The sequence below is a fragment of the Peromyscus californicus genome, unplaced genomic scaffold (assembly GCF_007827085.1).
Source record: "Peromyscus californicus insignis strain IS unplaced genomic scaffold, ASM782708v3 Scaffold_12__1_contigs__length_115047231, whole genome shotgun sequence".
Classification (NCBI taxonomy): domain Eukaryota; kingdom Metazoa; phylum Chordata; class Mammalia; order Rodentia; family Cricetidae; genus Peromyscus; species Peromyscus californicus.
The window spans coordinates 69,631,794-69,645,245 of record NW_026294413.1 but is presented as its reverse complement, the minus strand read 5'-3'; the positions used below and the strand labels follow the sequence as shown (position 1 = coordinate 69,645,245).

The 13,452-nt window shown below is 53.9% G+C and overlaps 1 protein-coding gene across 1 annotated transcript; it reads left to right on the top strand.

The window, feature by feature from the left end:
- Window positions 1–1,020: 1,020 nt before the first annotated feature.
- Mmp14 (matrix metallopeptidase 14) lies at window positions 1,021–12,003 on the top strand. Its single transcript, XM_052733256.1, has 10 exons — window positions 1,021–1,750; window positions 5,434–5,582; window positions 5,862–5,984; window positions 6,322–6,629; window positions 7,463–7,624; window positions 8,399–8,559; window positions 8,745–8,883; window positions 9,008–9,158; window positions 9,653–9,768; window positions 10,133–12,003. The coding sequence occupies exons 1-10, from the start codon at window positions 1,643–1,645 to the stop codon at window positions 10,462–10,464; spliced, it is 1,749 nt and encodes a 582-aa protein (XP_052589216.1). The 5' UTR covers window positions 1,021–1,642; the 3' UTR covers window positions 10,465–12,003.
- The last annotated feature ends 1,449 nt before the right edge of the window (window positions 12,004–13,452 follow it).

Here is a 13,452-nt window from a genome sequence, read left to right as displayed (position 1 = left end):
CCTGCCTCTGTCTGGATTTAAAGTCATGCCACCACACCTAGCAGAAGTCTCTTAAGCAACGAGTGTCCGGATACATGGTCCAGGAGACACTCACTCTAAAGCTGACACAGAATTAAACTTGTGTGTTTAGTCTTCCGCTAAAGGACTTATGTTCTGACTGAATTCCAGAGGTTGGTTGAAGAGGGGTCTGTACTTCCTCACCCCTACACAATGCCACTGTGGCACTAATACCCACTGTCCACCCCTTGGAAACTGCCCATGACCTGGCAACCACTCATTTTATTGATCATGAGCCCTCCCCTGGATTCTGAAGGCAAGGACCTTTGTTCCCAGTCCAGTACTGAATGTTGGCTTGCATCTTCCCACCACAAACCTGGTTGGTAGTTGTGGGTTTCTGGAGCTTCCTACCTGACCTTCTTTTTACCCTCTGCTTTACTGCTTCCCTTCGCTAGCTCTCCCTCCCTTCCTTTCCCCACTACCTCCTTCCTCTCGCTGACCAAATGCAATTCTTGGATCTTACATTTCGCTGATGGTCGAGTTTTCTGTCTCCCCCACTTTTCCTGCCTCTGTCCCACTGCTTGGTGTTTTTCCAGATCTAATTCTCAACCTCTTATCTATCTCCCTTTCTCACTGCCAGCTCCAGCCTGTCCTCCCCTTCCCTGCATACCTCTCCTTTTGTTCTCAGAGCCCAGCCATCACGGAAGCTGGGCTCTAAGGAACTGTCTCCAGTGTAAAGACTTAACAAAACTCCAGAATCCTAACTTCCAACCCTTCCTCCTCCAACAATTCCAATCAGACTTTTATTTGGCTTTCCCCAGTTCTGGGACCTTGAACGCTTTTCCTATTCTGGCAGTTCACACTTAGTGGAACAGCTAGATTGCAAAAGCCATTAATAAAGGGGCGGACTCCCAAATTCAAAGTAATTGTGATTGTTGTTAGACAATGTTTTTGTTACAATATAAGTTTGAGGCAGGAGGAGCAGGCTGTCCACAGATCAGCACACAATTCCTCCTTGTTAGTAAATGCCCCTTCCTCACAAGCGTTGAAAACTCCATGTCACCACCATCCCTAGCCATCAGGCCTCCTAGTACTTAACACGCTGAAGTGAGACATGCTGAATACTACAGGAATCAGGCCACCCAAAAAATGCTTAGGAAGAGAAAGTCTTCCGCATCCCGTCCCCCGGGACACCCAGGCTCCTAGTTAGTTGTTGGCGGTGGCCTCAACCCCTGCAGATGGCAGCCTGCACCACAGAAAGACAACTTTTTTCCCCCTTCTCTCCTGCCTGCTCTTGGCTGTAATTGGATTCAGGCTGAAACAACCACGTCCCCACCAGGAAAGGAGGGCATTGGGGCGGGGGCGGAGGAGAGGCTGTGGGAGAAGGGAGGGACCAAAGGAGAGAGCAGAGAGGGCTTCCAACCCAGTTCGCCGACTAAGCAGAAGAAAGATCAAAAATCGGAAAAGAGAAGAGCAAACAGGCACTTTCAGGAGCAATCCCCTCACCTCCAAGCCGCCTGCGCTCTAGGAATCCAAGTTTCGTGCCTTCAGAAGACAAAGGCGCCCAAGGAGAGCGGCGGCGCGACCCCAGGGCGTGGGCCCCGCCGCGGAGCCCGCACCGCCCGGCGCCCCGACGCCGCGGACCATGTCTCCCGCCCCTCGACCCTCCCGCAGCCTCCTGCTCCCCCTGCTCACGCTCGGCACCGCGCTCGCCTCCCTCGGCTGGGCCCAAGGCAGCAACTTCAGCCCCGAAGTAAGTGAGCTCCTCCGGCCCTTCCCGGAGTTGCGCCCGCCGGGTAAGCGAGCCCGGGGGGTCTCCAAGGGGACAGCCCCCGCTGAGAGCAGGGCTCTGGGGGGTTCTGCTGCTCCGGCCTTTCTTTTCCCTCCTGATCTGCAAACTTGCAAGTCGATCCAACTTTTGCCTGCCTCCAACAAACCCCCTCCGCCGCCGCCGCCGCCGCCTCTTTCCCATTCCCCCCTTCCCTGGAAGAACTTTGCAGCGGGGCCTGGGCCTCGCTCTCCCGGGCTCTGCGCGCACTCTGGCACCAGGCAGGAGCCTCGTAAACACCGGACTCCGCTCCAACCCCGCGCCGTCCGGGCCGGTGTCACACGCGAGTTGCTCCAACGGTTTGGCAGCGCTCAGGTGCCCGCACGGGCGCATCTGTACCAAGTGGGGCGTCGGGGGCGGCCGGGCGCAACCCGCCTCCCCTGGACCGCCCTCGGTGCGGGCCTCGGGCCCTGGCGTCGAGGATCACGGCGGGCCGAACTTCCGCGCACACAAAGCTCTTCTTGTGAGCCTCGGGGCGCAGCCTGGCCACCGCCTCCCCGCGTCCTCACCCCAACCGGCGCCTTCGGGGCGGGGCGGGGGGGCTTTTTTGTTGCTAATTGTTTTTCTGCGTTAATTACTGAGAGACTGGGGGGAGTTGCTCGGCGAGTGAGTTGAGGGCCGGCCTGGGTCACCCTGAAGCGTCCCAACTGACTTGGTCGCCCCCACCCCCAACCCTCCCAAGACCATAGCCCACCCCGGTCCTGGAGGAAGCTGCGTGGGAGTAGTCTGAGGAAGTTTTCCCTCCTTCTCTTATTTTGGGGTGAAGGTGGGAGATAGATTTAATCAGCTTCTTATTTTGGGCCACCCAACCCACTCATCCTGGTGAGGACCTGGGTGTGGTAGGGAAGGGCTGGGAAGGGCTCAAAGTGCAGGATACGCTCTGGATCTGACTCCCTCTGCTCTATCTAGTCCCAGGCCCAGGCCGGATCACACCCTCCGAGGTAACGTCTCCGGGGCACATGCTGCCTGTGCCCCCTAAGAGACCTGGGGCTGAAGGGACAAGTGTGGCCCTAGGAGCGGAGCCACACTTGTCCATAGAGACTAGAAAGAGTAAAATCCTCCCTGAGACTGGAGACCAAACCCAGTTGTCAAAGAGGAGGTGACTTTCCCAGGCCTGAAGCTCCCGTCTTAGCCCCAAAGAGAGAGTGCCTAACAAAAGGAACCTCTGGAAGACTGCCCACTGCCAACTTCTTGTTCCCCTCCCCAGCCTCCACTAGGTCCCCGAGGGGAGGGCCAGCAGCCCTGGCTCTGCCCTAAGTGGGTCATGGTCGTCCCAGAGCCAGAACCACCATTTGCTTCTGGAACACAGTAGGGTGGGAAGCCGAGGGAGGGCGGGGCAGACCCAGAAGGGAGGCTAGAATCCAAGGCTTGATGGAGAGCTGGAGAGCCCCCACCCTCCCGGCCGCCTTGACTTTCTCCTAGGGAATACCCTGCCCTTACTGATCAAGACAATGCCAGCCTACTGGCTCCTGCCACCCAACTTCTCCAGGTCTCTTCTCCAGGCCTCAGGCAGCTCGGTCCCTTTCACCAGGCCTCCACAGCTCCACACCAGCTCCAGGACAGTGTGTCTGGTGCTTCACCCTTCCCCCACTCAGCCGCAGACACCAGAGTCCTCTCCTGCGGTTCCAGTCTCATAGTCTGTGGTTCCTGCTTTGCTCAGAGCCTGGCTCTGTGAGAGGGAGAAAGAAACATGCCCAGTCCGGGAAAGGAAAATGATGGGGACACTTTCTTTCTTGGCTTTGTGATACTCTTCCGGGGAGTCCCGGTTCCTGACAAAGCATCCATTTTTCTCCACAGGGTACAGGGCAGGGTTTCTGAGTCTCCTTATTTAGACCTGCCTATCTCTTGAGAGAGGCTCGTAGGAAAGGGATTTACCCAGAGCTCCTGGCTGTGATGCTTCACCCACCGGCCTCCCTTCTCCATCCTCCTCCAGAAGCGTGCCTTCTCTTTGGCTAAGAGAACCTTTCCTCCTCCTAACTTCCAGCTGTGGGGGAGGGGCGGGCCACTCCCACCCTTCCGGAAGCCATGTAGCAGCTGTTATCCCAGCAGGGGTCAGAGCCTACAGGTGAGACTAGGAGCAAAGGGAGTTCCCTGCCTACTCGGTACAGGCCACAGCAGGCCTCTGCAGGGCACTGGTAGTGGCATCAGCCAGCACAGGTCAGGGCAAGCCTTCGGATCCGAGGGAACAGCTCTGGACGTACACACCCTGCTAGGCCCCTCTGACATACAAGAGGTTAAACTCAACGCGCCCTTGAGGAGCGTTTTTTGAGAAACAGGTGATGCTAGGGTTGTTTGGCCAGGCTTATTGGCTGGGGGAAAGGCTGGGTTGTTTACAGCTCAGGCCCTAACTCACGTCAGCCTTGAGGGGAATCGCTTCCTGGAACGATGTTGCAATTCCTGCCCCTGTTGGGCTCAGGTCCTAAGTCAGCTGCTCCTGAATCACCCCCAGACCCCACAAAAGAGCAGTGCTCTACCACCCCATGCCTAGGCCTGAAGGGGGAGCAACATGTGGAGATAAATCCATCCTAATAACCGTGGGTAGGAGATGCAGGACCCAAGGCAGCTTTGGCCCTTTTCCCCTCCAAATGCCCATTCTAGGCAACGTGAAGCTCCCTCTGACCTTGCTGTCTGGGTCATGTCTCCCTATAAAAGAAGCCATACATAACATGGCTTGCTTGGCTTTCTGAGCCTAGATCACTAGGTCATAGAGTATTTATTTAGGGTCATGGCTGATTAGCTACCACCTCTAAAGAGCCCAGCTTCTCCATCAGCATCCAGCCTCAACCCTGACTCCTTTTCTGGACTCCTTAAAAAGATTTCCGCTGTGAGAGTCCTCCAAGTGGGGCCCCTCAGTTCCAGGAACTCCCTTACCCTGTTCAGAATCCCTCACCCTGACTCTACTATTTCTACCTGTCATGGACCTAACCCATTTTCAAATGGGACATGCCATCTTTGCAAGGACTGGCAGAGGAGAAAAGTGCTGGAGAAAATGTCGTCTCTCAGAAGACACTCTAGGGTGTGGGGATGGCTTAGTAAAATGCTTGCTTTGCAAGCTTGAGGGCCTGATGTGAACCCTGGTACCCATGTTAAAAAAAAAAAAAAAAAAAAAAAAAAAACGAGACAAGGTAGCACACACTTGCAATCTCAGCGCCACGGAGGCAGAGGCAGGCAGTGCCCTGAGGCTGGTTGGTCATCCAGCCTGGCCTAATAGGTGAGAGACTGTCTGAAAAACAAGGTGGACAGCTCCCAAGGAACACACCAGACATTGACCTTTGGCCTCCACATGCATGGAAACCCAAACCAAAAACATCCTAAAACTCTCTCAGTCCATCAATCCTTTCATTTATAAGCGTACTATAGCCAGTCAGGACCAATGGCTCTCCAGCCTTGTAACAGTCTGCTCCCCATCACCCCTGGGGACAAGCCGTACTGAGGCCCAGGCTATAGAGTTCAAGTCAACAGTCAGCCTGAGAGTTCCTGCCAGAACCAGGCTGGGAGCCCATCTTATTTCTCACTAAGCCAAGGACACCAGCCAGACACGGTGGAGAGGCAGGTGGGCCCCCTGGGCCAAGTGGAAAATTCTCTAAGCCACACTCCTCTCCCTACAGGCCTGGCTGCAGCAGTATGGCTACCTACCTCCAGGGGACCTGCGCACCCATACACAACGCTCACCCCAGTCACTCTCGGCTGCCATTGCCGCCATGCAGAGGTTCTATGGTTTGCAAGTGACAGGCAAGGCTGATTCGGACACCATGAAGTAAGTTCCTGACATCCACTGACCACACTGAGTACCGGAAATGCCGCGATTGATGCTGCCCCTGCGCCAGTGTCCCAACCCTCTCCCGTTCACATCACTCCCTGCCCTTTCCCTACGCCGACACACACACACACACACACACACACACACACAAAGCCTCACCCAACACTGACCTGGGGCCAGAGGCCAGGACCCTGGGTCAACTGTAGCACTCCAGTCTCTCCCCTTGAAGGCTTTTTTATTTTATATACTGCTCTGACCCCAATGTTCCCACCCTAGGGCCATGAGGCGCCCTCGCTGTGGTGTTCCAGATAAGTTTGGTACTGAGATCAAGGCCAATGTGCGGAGGAAGCGCTATGCCATTCAGGGCCTCAAGTGGCAGCATAATGAGATCACTTTCTGGTGAGTCCAACAGCCTAGAGATTTTTCTCACATCTACTACCCTTCCCCATGTAGTTGTATAATGTAGAGACAGAGATGGCCTGCACTGGTCTCCTCCATTCTTAGGGAGTGGGAAGGAAAATGGTTCCAATCTTGCAGAGAAGTGCAGTCATTTGGGGGTATGCACTCTAGTGCCAACACCCCTAAGCCTTTGGTTCTTGGGGCTGAGATATTCAAATATGCAATGGCAGGGCAAGCAGGTCTAGCAAGGTGGCTGGGCTGTTCAGTCAGTGCTGGGAGAGCACGGGGAACTTTGCCTCCTTTGTCCTAACGGTCCCCTTTTCTACCCTCCTGTCAGCATCCAGAATTACACCCCCAAGGTGGGCGAGTATGCCACATTCGAGGCCATTAGGAAGGCCTTCCGAGTATGGGAGAGTGCCACGCCACTGCGCTTCCGTGAAGTACCCTATGCCTACATCAGAGAGGGTCATGAGAAGCAGGCTGACATCATGATCTTGTTTGCTGAGGGTTTCCACGGCGACAGTACACCCTTTGATGGTGAAGGGGGCTTCTTGGCTCATGCCTATTTCCCAGGCCCCAATATTGGAGGGGACACCCACTTTGATTCTGCTGAGCCCTGGACTGTCCAAAATGATGACCTAAATGGTGAGTAAGGGAACCCTGAGTTCCACCCTGGGTAGAATGTGCAATCACTTGAATATAGAAGAGTCTAAGCTAGCAGGGTGTAGTAGCTAGCCGGGTCTACATAGTAAGTTCCAGCCAGCCAGGGCTACAGTAGTGAGACCCTGTCTCATAAATCAATAAAGTTAAAAAGTAAATCTAGCCGGGCGGTGGTGGCCCATGCCTTTAATCCCAGCACTCAGGAGGTAGAACCAGGTGGATCTCTGTGAGTTTGAGGCCAGCCTGGTCTACAGAGTGAGATCCAGGACAGGCACCAAAGCTATACAGAGAAACCCTGTCTCAAAAAACAAAATAAATAAATAAACAAACAAACAAACAAATAAATAAATAAATAAAAGTGCTGAGGCAGGAGGATTGTGAATTTGAGGCCTGCCTAGACTATATAGCAAAACTGTCTCAAAATAAACAACAAAAAGACCAACAAACAGCTAAGTACTAGTCACACAAACCTAGTATGAAAGCAGGAATTATATTTTAAGCTATTTATGGCTGTATATTTGGTCTGCTGTCCCTGCCTGACTGCCTTGCCAATCACAGACTTAAAAGCTTCCTTTCCACCCACTTTTCCAGGCAAAGATGATGCCTAGTTTCTGGGAGCAACTGAGCCCCACAGTGTAGGTTTTCTTGGGATTAGAATCCTGCCCCAGGGTGCCCCATTCCACCCAGAGGAGGGTAGTGACTGGCTTCGGGCTTTCTGAACCAAACAGGAGACTGACCCTCCAGATCTGATCTTCCTGTGGTGGGGAAGCAGGGAGCCTAAGAAGGGACCCAAGCTCTCACCATCTCCATCCCTCCAGGGAATGACGTCTTCCTGGTAGCTGTGCATGAGTTGGGCCATGCTCTAGGCCTGGAGCATTCCAACGATCCCTCTGCCATCATGGCGCCCTTTTACCAGTGGATGGACACGGAAAACTTTGTGCTCCCTGACGACGATCGCCGCGGCATCCAGCAACTCTATGGCAAGTTATCCTTCCCCATCCCTGTTCCTGTCTCTGCTCTTGCCCCTTTTGGGTCTCTGGCTGGATTTTCTCTCCCTAGTGCTGTGACGCCTGTGCACACACTACATCCCACCTTTTACTGCCTCTATTAGCTCTGACTTTTTAAAAGTTTTTGTATATGTCTTAAGTATTGTATATGTATGTGTGTGTGTGTATATATGTATAAGTGTATTGTGTGTATGTGTGTGTGTGTGTGTGTGTGTGTGTATGTGCACTACGTACATGCCTGGTGCCCATGGAGGCCAGAAGAGGTCATTAGATCTCCTGAAACTGCCATGTGAGTTCTGGGAACCAAACTTGGATGCTCTGTAGGAAACCCGCAAGTGCTCCTAATCAGTCAGCCATATCTCCAGCTCCATAGCTCCCACTTTTGAGTATACTCAAGCTAACTACTTCAACCTTCTCCAAAAACCTGTTTACACTTTTTAAAAATATATATATTTATTTTTATTAGAGGTGTGTGTGTGTGTGTGTGTGTGTGTGTGTGTGTCCACAGGGGCCAGAGGCATCCGACTTCCTAGAAGTGGGGTTTTAGGTGGTTGTGAGCCACCTGTCTGTCAGTGCTGAGAACCAAACTCACATCCCCTGCAAGAGCAGTATGTGCTTTAACCACTAGCCATCTCCGGAGCACCTCCTCCCTCTTCATGCTTTCTAAGGGTGCTGTCTGTTTCTGTGTCTGTCCTTCCGTCCTCTCTACCCCAAAGTCTGAAGTGCCACTTTTGTTGTCTTCCTCAGGGAGTAAGTCAGGGTCACCCACCAAGATGCCCCCTCAACCCAGAACTACCTCTTGGCCCTCTGTCCCAGACAAGCCCAGAAACCCCACGTATGGGCCTAACATCTGTGATGGGAACTTTGACACCGTGGCCATGCTCCGAGGAGAGATGTTTGTCTTCAAGGTGAGAGAGAAGAAGAGAAGAAGGGGGACAGAAGGACGCTCCACAAGGAAGCTGGGTGGAAGTAGTCGTAGAAGGGCTGAGAACTAAAGCCATAGGCCTGAGCGCAGTGGGGGAGCTTTGGGGACTGAAAAAGAAAACTAAGGACAAGATGTGATGGGCTCTCCCCCACCTTGACTGGTTTCTAGGAGCGATGGTTCTGGCGGGTGAGGAATAACCAGGTGATGGATGGCTATCCAATGCCTATCGGCCAGTTCTGGAGGGGCCTGCCTGCATCCATCAATACTGCCTATGAGAGAAAGGATGGCAAGTTTGTCTTCTTCAAAGGTAACCAGGCATTTCATAGACTGGGGAAGTTGGGAGGGTCCCCTTGGATGAGCTATTTCCACTTGAGTCCCAAAGACCTCAGAGTTAAGTTGAACCCAGGTTCTTCCCTTCTCTTGTATCCCAGGAGATAAGCATTGGGTGTTTGACGAGGCTTCCCTGGAACCTGGGTACCCCAAGCACATTAAGGAGCTAGGCCGAGGACTGCCCACTGACAAGATTGATGCGGCTCTCTTCTGGATGCCCAATGGAAAGACCTACTTCTTCAGGGGGAATAAGTAAGACCTCCAACCCTTAATCCCCAAGCCTCTCCACTCAGGAACTAATAACTACCACTGCCACCCCAAGTATCCTTGTCCCTAAATTCTGAAGAAAGGCCCACTTTTCCCCCAAGGTGTTGCCCTGGAACTGGCTAAGCCTTTACGTTGCCGAGCAATAGGCAGTTTTTCTTAGTGCTGCCTGAGTGGGATGTGACCGGGTCACCGTTTCAGACCTGGTCATTTGTCGCCTCCTGCCCCCAACACTGTGTCTCCACCCCAGCCACCAGGCACTGTTATTAAGGTCTGCTGGTGGCTCCTTACAGCCTGGACCCTCCCTTCCGCCTCTTCCTTCCGCCTCTTTCGGCTGCAGGCTCTCATTACTCAAAACCCCTGTCCCCAACCGTGTCCACAGCTAACCTTTGCTCCCTGGTGCACTCTGCCGTGGGTCTGCTAACCTCTGAGGGCGGGCATGCCCAGTATCCACTCCCTTCCCTTTCTCTCCCCTCCCCCAGGTACTACCGTTTCAATGAGGAGTTCAGAGCAGTGGACAGCGAGTACCCTAAAAACATCAAAGTCTGGGAAGGAATCCCCGAGTCTCCCAGAGGGTCATTCATGGGTAGCGATGAAGGTGAGCGGGGCAAGGGAAACCGTGTGTCCAGAGAAGGATGGGCATGGGGAGCTGGGGAAGAACAGAAAGACAGAGCGTCTGCTGGGAAACATGGATGATGGTAGCAGTGGGGTCCTTGTCGATCACCGGGAACCAGCCAAATGCTTTCCTGCGTAGTACCCTCAGTCTTCCCACTCTTCCAACCTGGTGCTGTGATCGACTCCATTTTCCACTTGAGGAAGCAAATGTGGAGGAAGGTAGAGCGGCGAAGCTCAGCTGGCCATCACGCTAACTGTGCTTTCTCCTTTGCTCTCTTTGGGGCCCGTGTGGACTCTGCCCCGTCTTGGTTCGTGCCGTCTTACACTATCCTCCTGATGCCCTTCAGTCTTCACATACTTCTACAAGGGGAACAAGTACTGGAAATTCAACAACCAGAAGCTGAAAGTAGAGCCAGGCTACCCCAAGTCGGCTCTCCGGGACTGGATGGGCTGCCCCTCGGGGGGCCGACCGGATGAGGGGACTGAGGAGGAGACAGAGGTGATCATCATTGAGGTGGACGAGGAGGGCAGCGGAGCTGTGAGTGCGGCCGCCGTGGTTCTGCCCGTGCTGCTGCTGCTCCTGGTGCTGGCCGTGGGCCTTGCCGTCTTCTTCTTCCGACGCCACGGGACCCCCAAGCGACTGCTCTACTGCCAGCGCTCACTGCTGGACAAGGTCTGACCCCCACCGCTGGCCCACCCGCTTCTACCACCAGGACTCAGCCTCTGAAGGCCGGCGGCGGCGGCGGCAGGTGGTGGCAGGTGGGCTGCTCTCACCCACCCTGAGCTCCCTCCCTCCAGCCTCCCTTCTCAGCCCCTAACTGGCCCCTCCCACCCTCACCCCAGCATTGCTTCATCCATAGGTGGGTCCCCTGAGGGCCGAGCAGGAAGGTAGTCCCTTCCGGCCTCTGGCCCTCAAGGGAACCTTGCAGCTTGGTGTGTGTCTGGCCCTATTTGAATGTTTTTAGGGCTCTGCACTTGAAGGCAAGACCCTCTGGCCTCACGGGCAAAGGCCAAATGGGGTCATCTGCTTCTTTTCCATCCCCTAACTACATACCTTAAATCTCTGAACTCTGACCTCAGGAGGCTCTGGGCATGCGAGCCCCGTAAGTACCAAGTGTACCCAGTTGGCAACCTCCCACCACTCTGACTAACAGGAATCTGAGAGTGTGTGTTTGGAGGTGGAAAGATTGCTCAGCTACCCTAAAGACTTTGCTTTAAAAAAAAAAAAAATCGCTCAGTGAGGGTCTTGGTGGCTTGGACAACCAAGTTCCTCTCCACAAAGATCTGCCTCTATTCAACCCAGCCTGGAGAACTTCCAAGGAGCCTGAGCCATTAAGGACTAAAATGGGTCTGAGGAAACCCTTGGCAAACCTGGCCCCTCCCGAATGTTAGCCTTGGATGTCGAGTTCAAGGTTGGAAGAGCTAAAAGCAGGGGAAATGGCCCCGGGTGCAGAGAGGTCAAGGAAGACAGCAGGATCTGGAGCATGGGGGATGAGCCTGGCGGCTCAAAGCAGAAAAAGACCTGTTCAAACGCAAGTAGCTGGGGCTGGGACCCAAAGATAGTAGTCAGAGGAGACAGGAAATGAGGTGTGATGGTGGCAGTGTATGCCTGGGAGTCTGGGCAGACTGCAGGGCACTCGCAGGGCACTGTGGTACCCACGGGTGGACACATTCTGTTGGATCTCTCAGAGAGGGTCTTAAGGACACCCTGGCCTCTCTTTGCCCCCTTGCTCACTGACTCTGGAAGGGAAGGATAAGAGTGAGCACAGGAGGAAAAAGAACATATAGTACAGGGACTGGAGACTCACAGAGACCGGAGGAGGCTGTCAGTGGCCTAGCCTTGCTCAGTCTGCCTCACTACCCTAGTGAGGCAGGTGTCTGGGTGCTCCTGGGTAGGGTGGGCCCCTCCCTTTCCTGATACAGGCCCTCCTCAGTCCATGTTAACTGTGTCCTGCCCTTCCTCTTCCCCACCCAGCCGACCCATTGGAAGTCTCCTTCAGCCACTGAAGGTGGTCATGGTACTGGGGACTTGGGAGGGTAAGACCCTGTGGAGGGGGTGAGAGGAGAGGAGTGTCTGGGTGGGGTTTGGGAATAGGGAAATCGGGGTGAACGGTGCTGGAAGCCCAGCTAAATTTCTGTCTTGTTTGGGGTTTTTTTTGTTTTGTTTAATGTATATTTTTATTATAATTATTATGTATGAATGCCATTCAAATCGTTCCTTTTTGTTAACAAGGGGCATGGGGAGGGGTGGGGGAGGGGGGCAGAGGCAACTGACCCCAGAAACCTGCAGGGCGGGGCTGGGTCAGTGCCCTCTAAGGACATTTTTGACCTTGTTCAACCTTTCCACGGAGAATAAACTGTGTTTCACATTCTTTGTGTGACTGTAGCTTGGTGTAGGGGTGGATTTGATGTGACCAACAGGGCTAGGAAGAGCAGACATCCAAAACGTCATTTCCCACAATGTGGGGTCTTAGCATTTGTCAGAGATATTTATTCTTAGTGGACTGGTGGGATTTAAGAGCTGGAGTCGGGGAGCAAGGCATACCCCACTAGAGGTTATAGGAGTGATTGGCAGAACCTAGCTTCCTTCCCCCAAAATCCTTAAAAGGCTACCTGTGAGACTCAAGGCTGCCAGAGACAGGAGGAAGTGGTCAAGTGAGGCCATTTGGAAAATCTTCCTAGATTGCATTATTCTGCCGTGTGACCTGGCCACAGACACTCCAGTTTCCTCCTACATCTGTCCCTGCAGCAGGGGCATTCCCATGATCACATTAGACTGAAACTCTGCGGTAGGCCCGAGGACCTGATGTTCTTCTAAATCTGGGTATGGTGGTGCGCACTTTACTGTCAGGCGCTGGAGACAGAGGGAAGCGTAGTTCTGGGAGGTTGAGGCCAGCCCGGTCTACATAAGTAAGTTCTAGGCCAGTTGGGGCTGCACAGTAAGACTCTGCCGAAAAATGAAAAAAGGAGAAAAAGGTGGTGGTTTTTCCAGGCCTGGGACTCTGATGTTGGATCAGGAGATCAGGAAGGAGAAAAAAGAAAAGAAAAGAAAAAAGAGGTGGTCCCATGGTCTCATCTACTAGGTGTGTCCTGCTCCTGGAGGAACAGTGTTTCTCAGTTGCCCAGAAGACCCAGGACCCTCAGGTTGGACAGGTAGAATAACAAGGCTTTGTTTCCATTTTCCACAGAAACTGCTGCCCTAGACAGGGTTCCCAGGCTGTTGACCCTCCCTTCCTCCAAAACCAGCCTGAAGGGAGGGGTCAGGCCAGTTGCTGAGTCAGCTCAGCTGAAGGAGAGCAGCCCCCTTCTCCCGCCTTCCCTTCCTGCCTCAGCCCAGTCTTCCCTGGGCTCCTGCCCAGGTCCTCCACAGCCTGCCTTTCGGAGCCTGGCCCCACCCATTCCTCTCTTCTATCCAGCTGCTCTGCAGGGTGGTTGGCTTGATTGCTTTGGCAGATGGGGCACCCCACCTTCCTGCCAGCCAGCAACCCTGACCCCAAGCATGGTCACCTGTGCCTCCCCTGCCAACAGCTGTTTGGCAGGCCTGTGTGTCTCAGTGAAGTTAGGCACAACCCCCACCACCACCCTCACCAGAAGGAATTGGAACTGATAAGGTGGCCCTGGGAGAAGTCAGGGGCATCTAGGGGTAGTCAAGTCCATGCATGTGACA

Coding starts and splice junctions, on each gene's coding strand:
- Mmp14 (XM_052733256.1), top strand. CDS start 1,643: ATGTCTCCCGCCCCTCGACCCTCCCGCAGCCTCCTGCTCCCCCTGCTC. Junction 1,751..5,433: donor GCAGCAACTTCAGCCCCGAA/GTAAGTGAGCTC, acceptor CTCTCCCTACAG/GCCTGGCTGCAGCAGTATGG. Junction 9,159..9,652: donor TACTTCTTCAGGGGGAATAA/GTAAGACCTCCA, acceptor CCCCTCCCCCAG/GTACTACCGTTTCAATGAGG.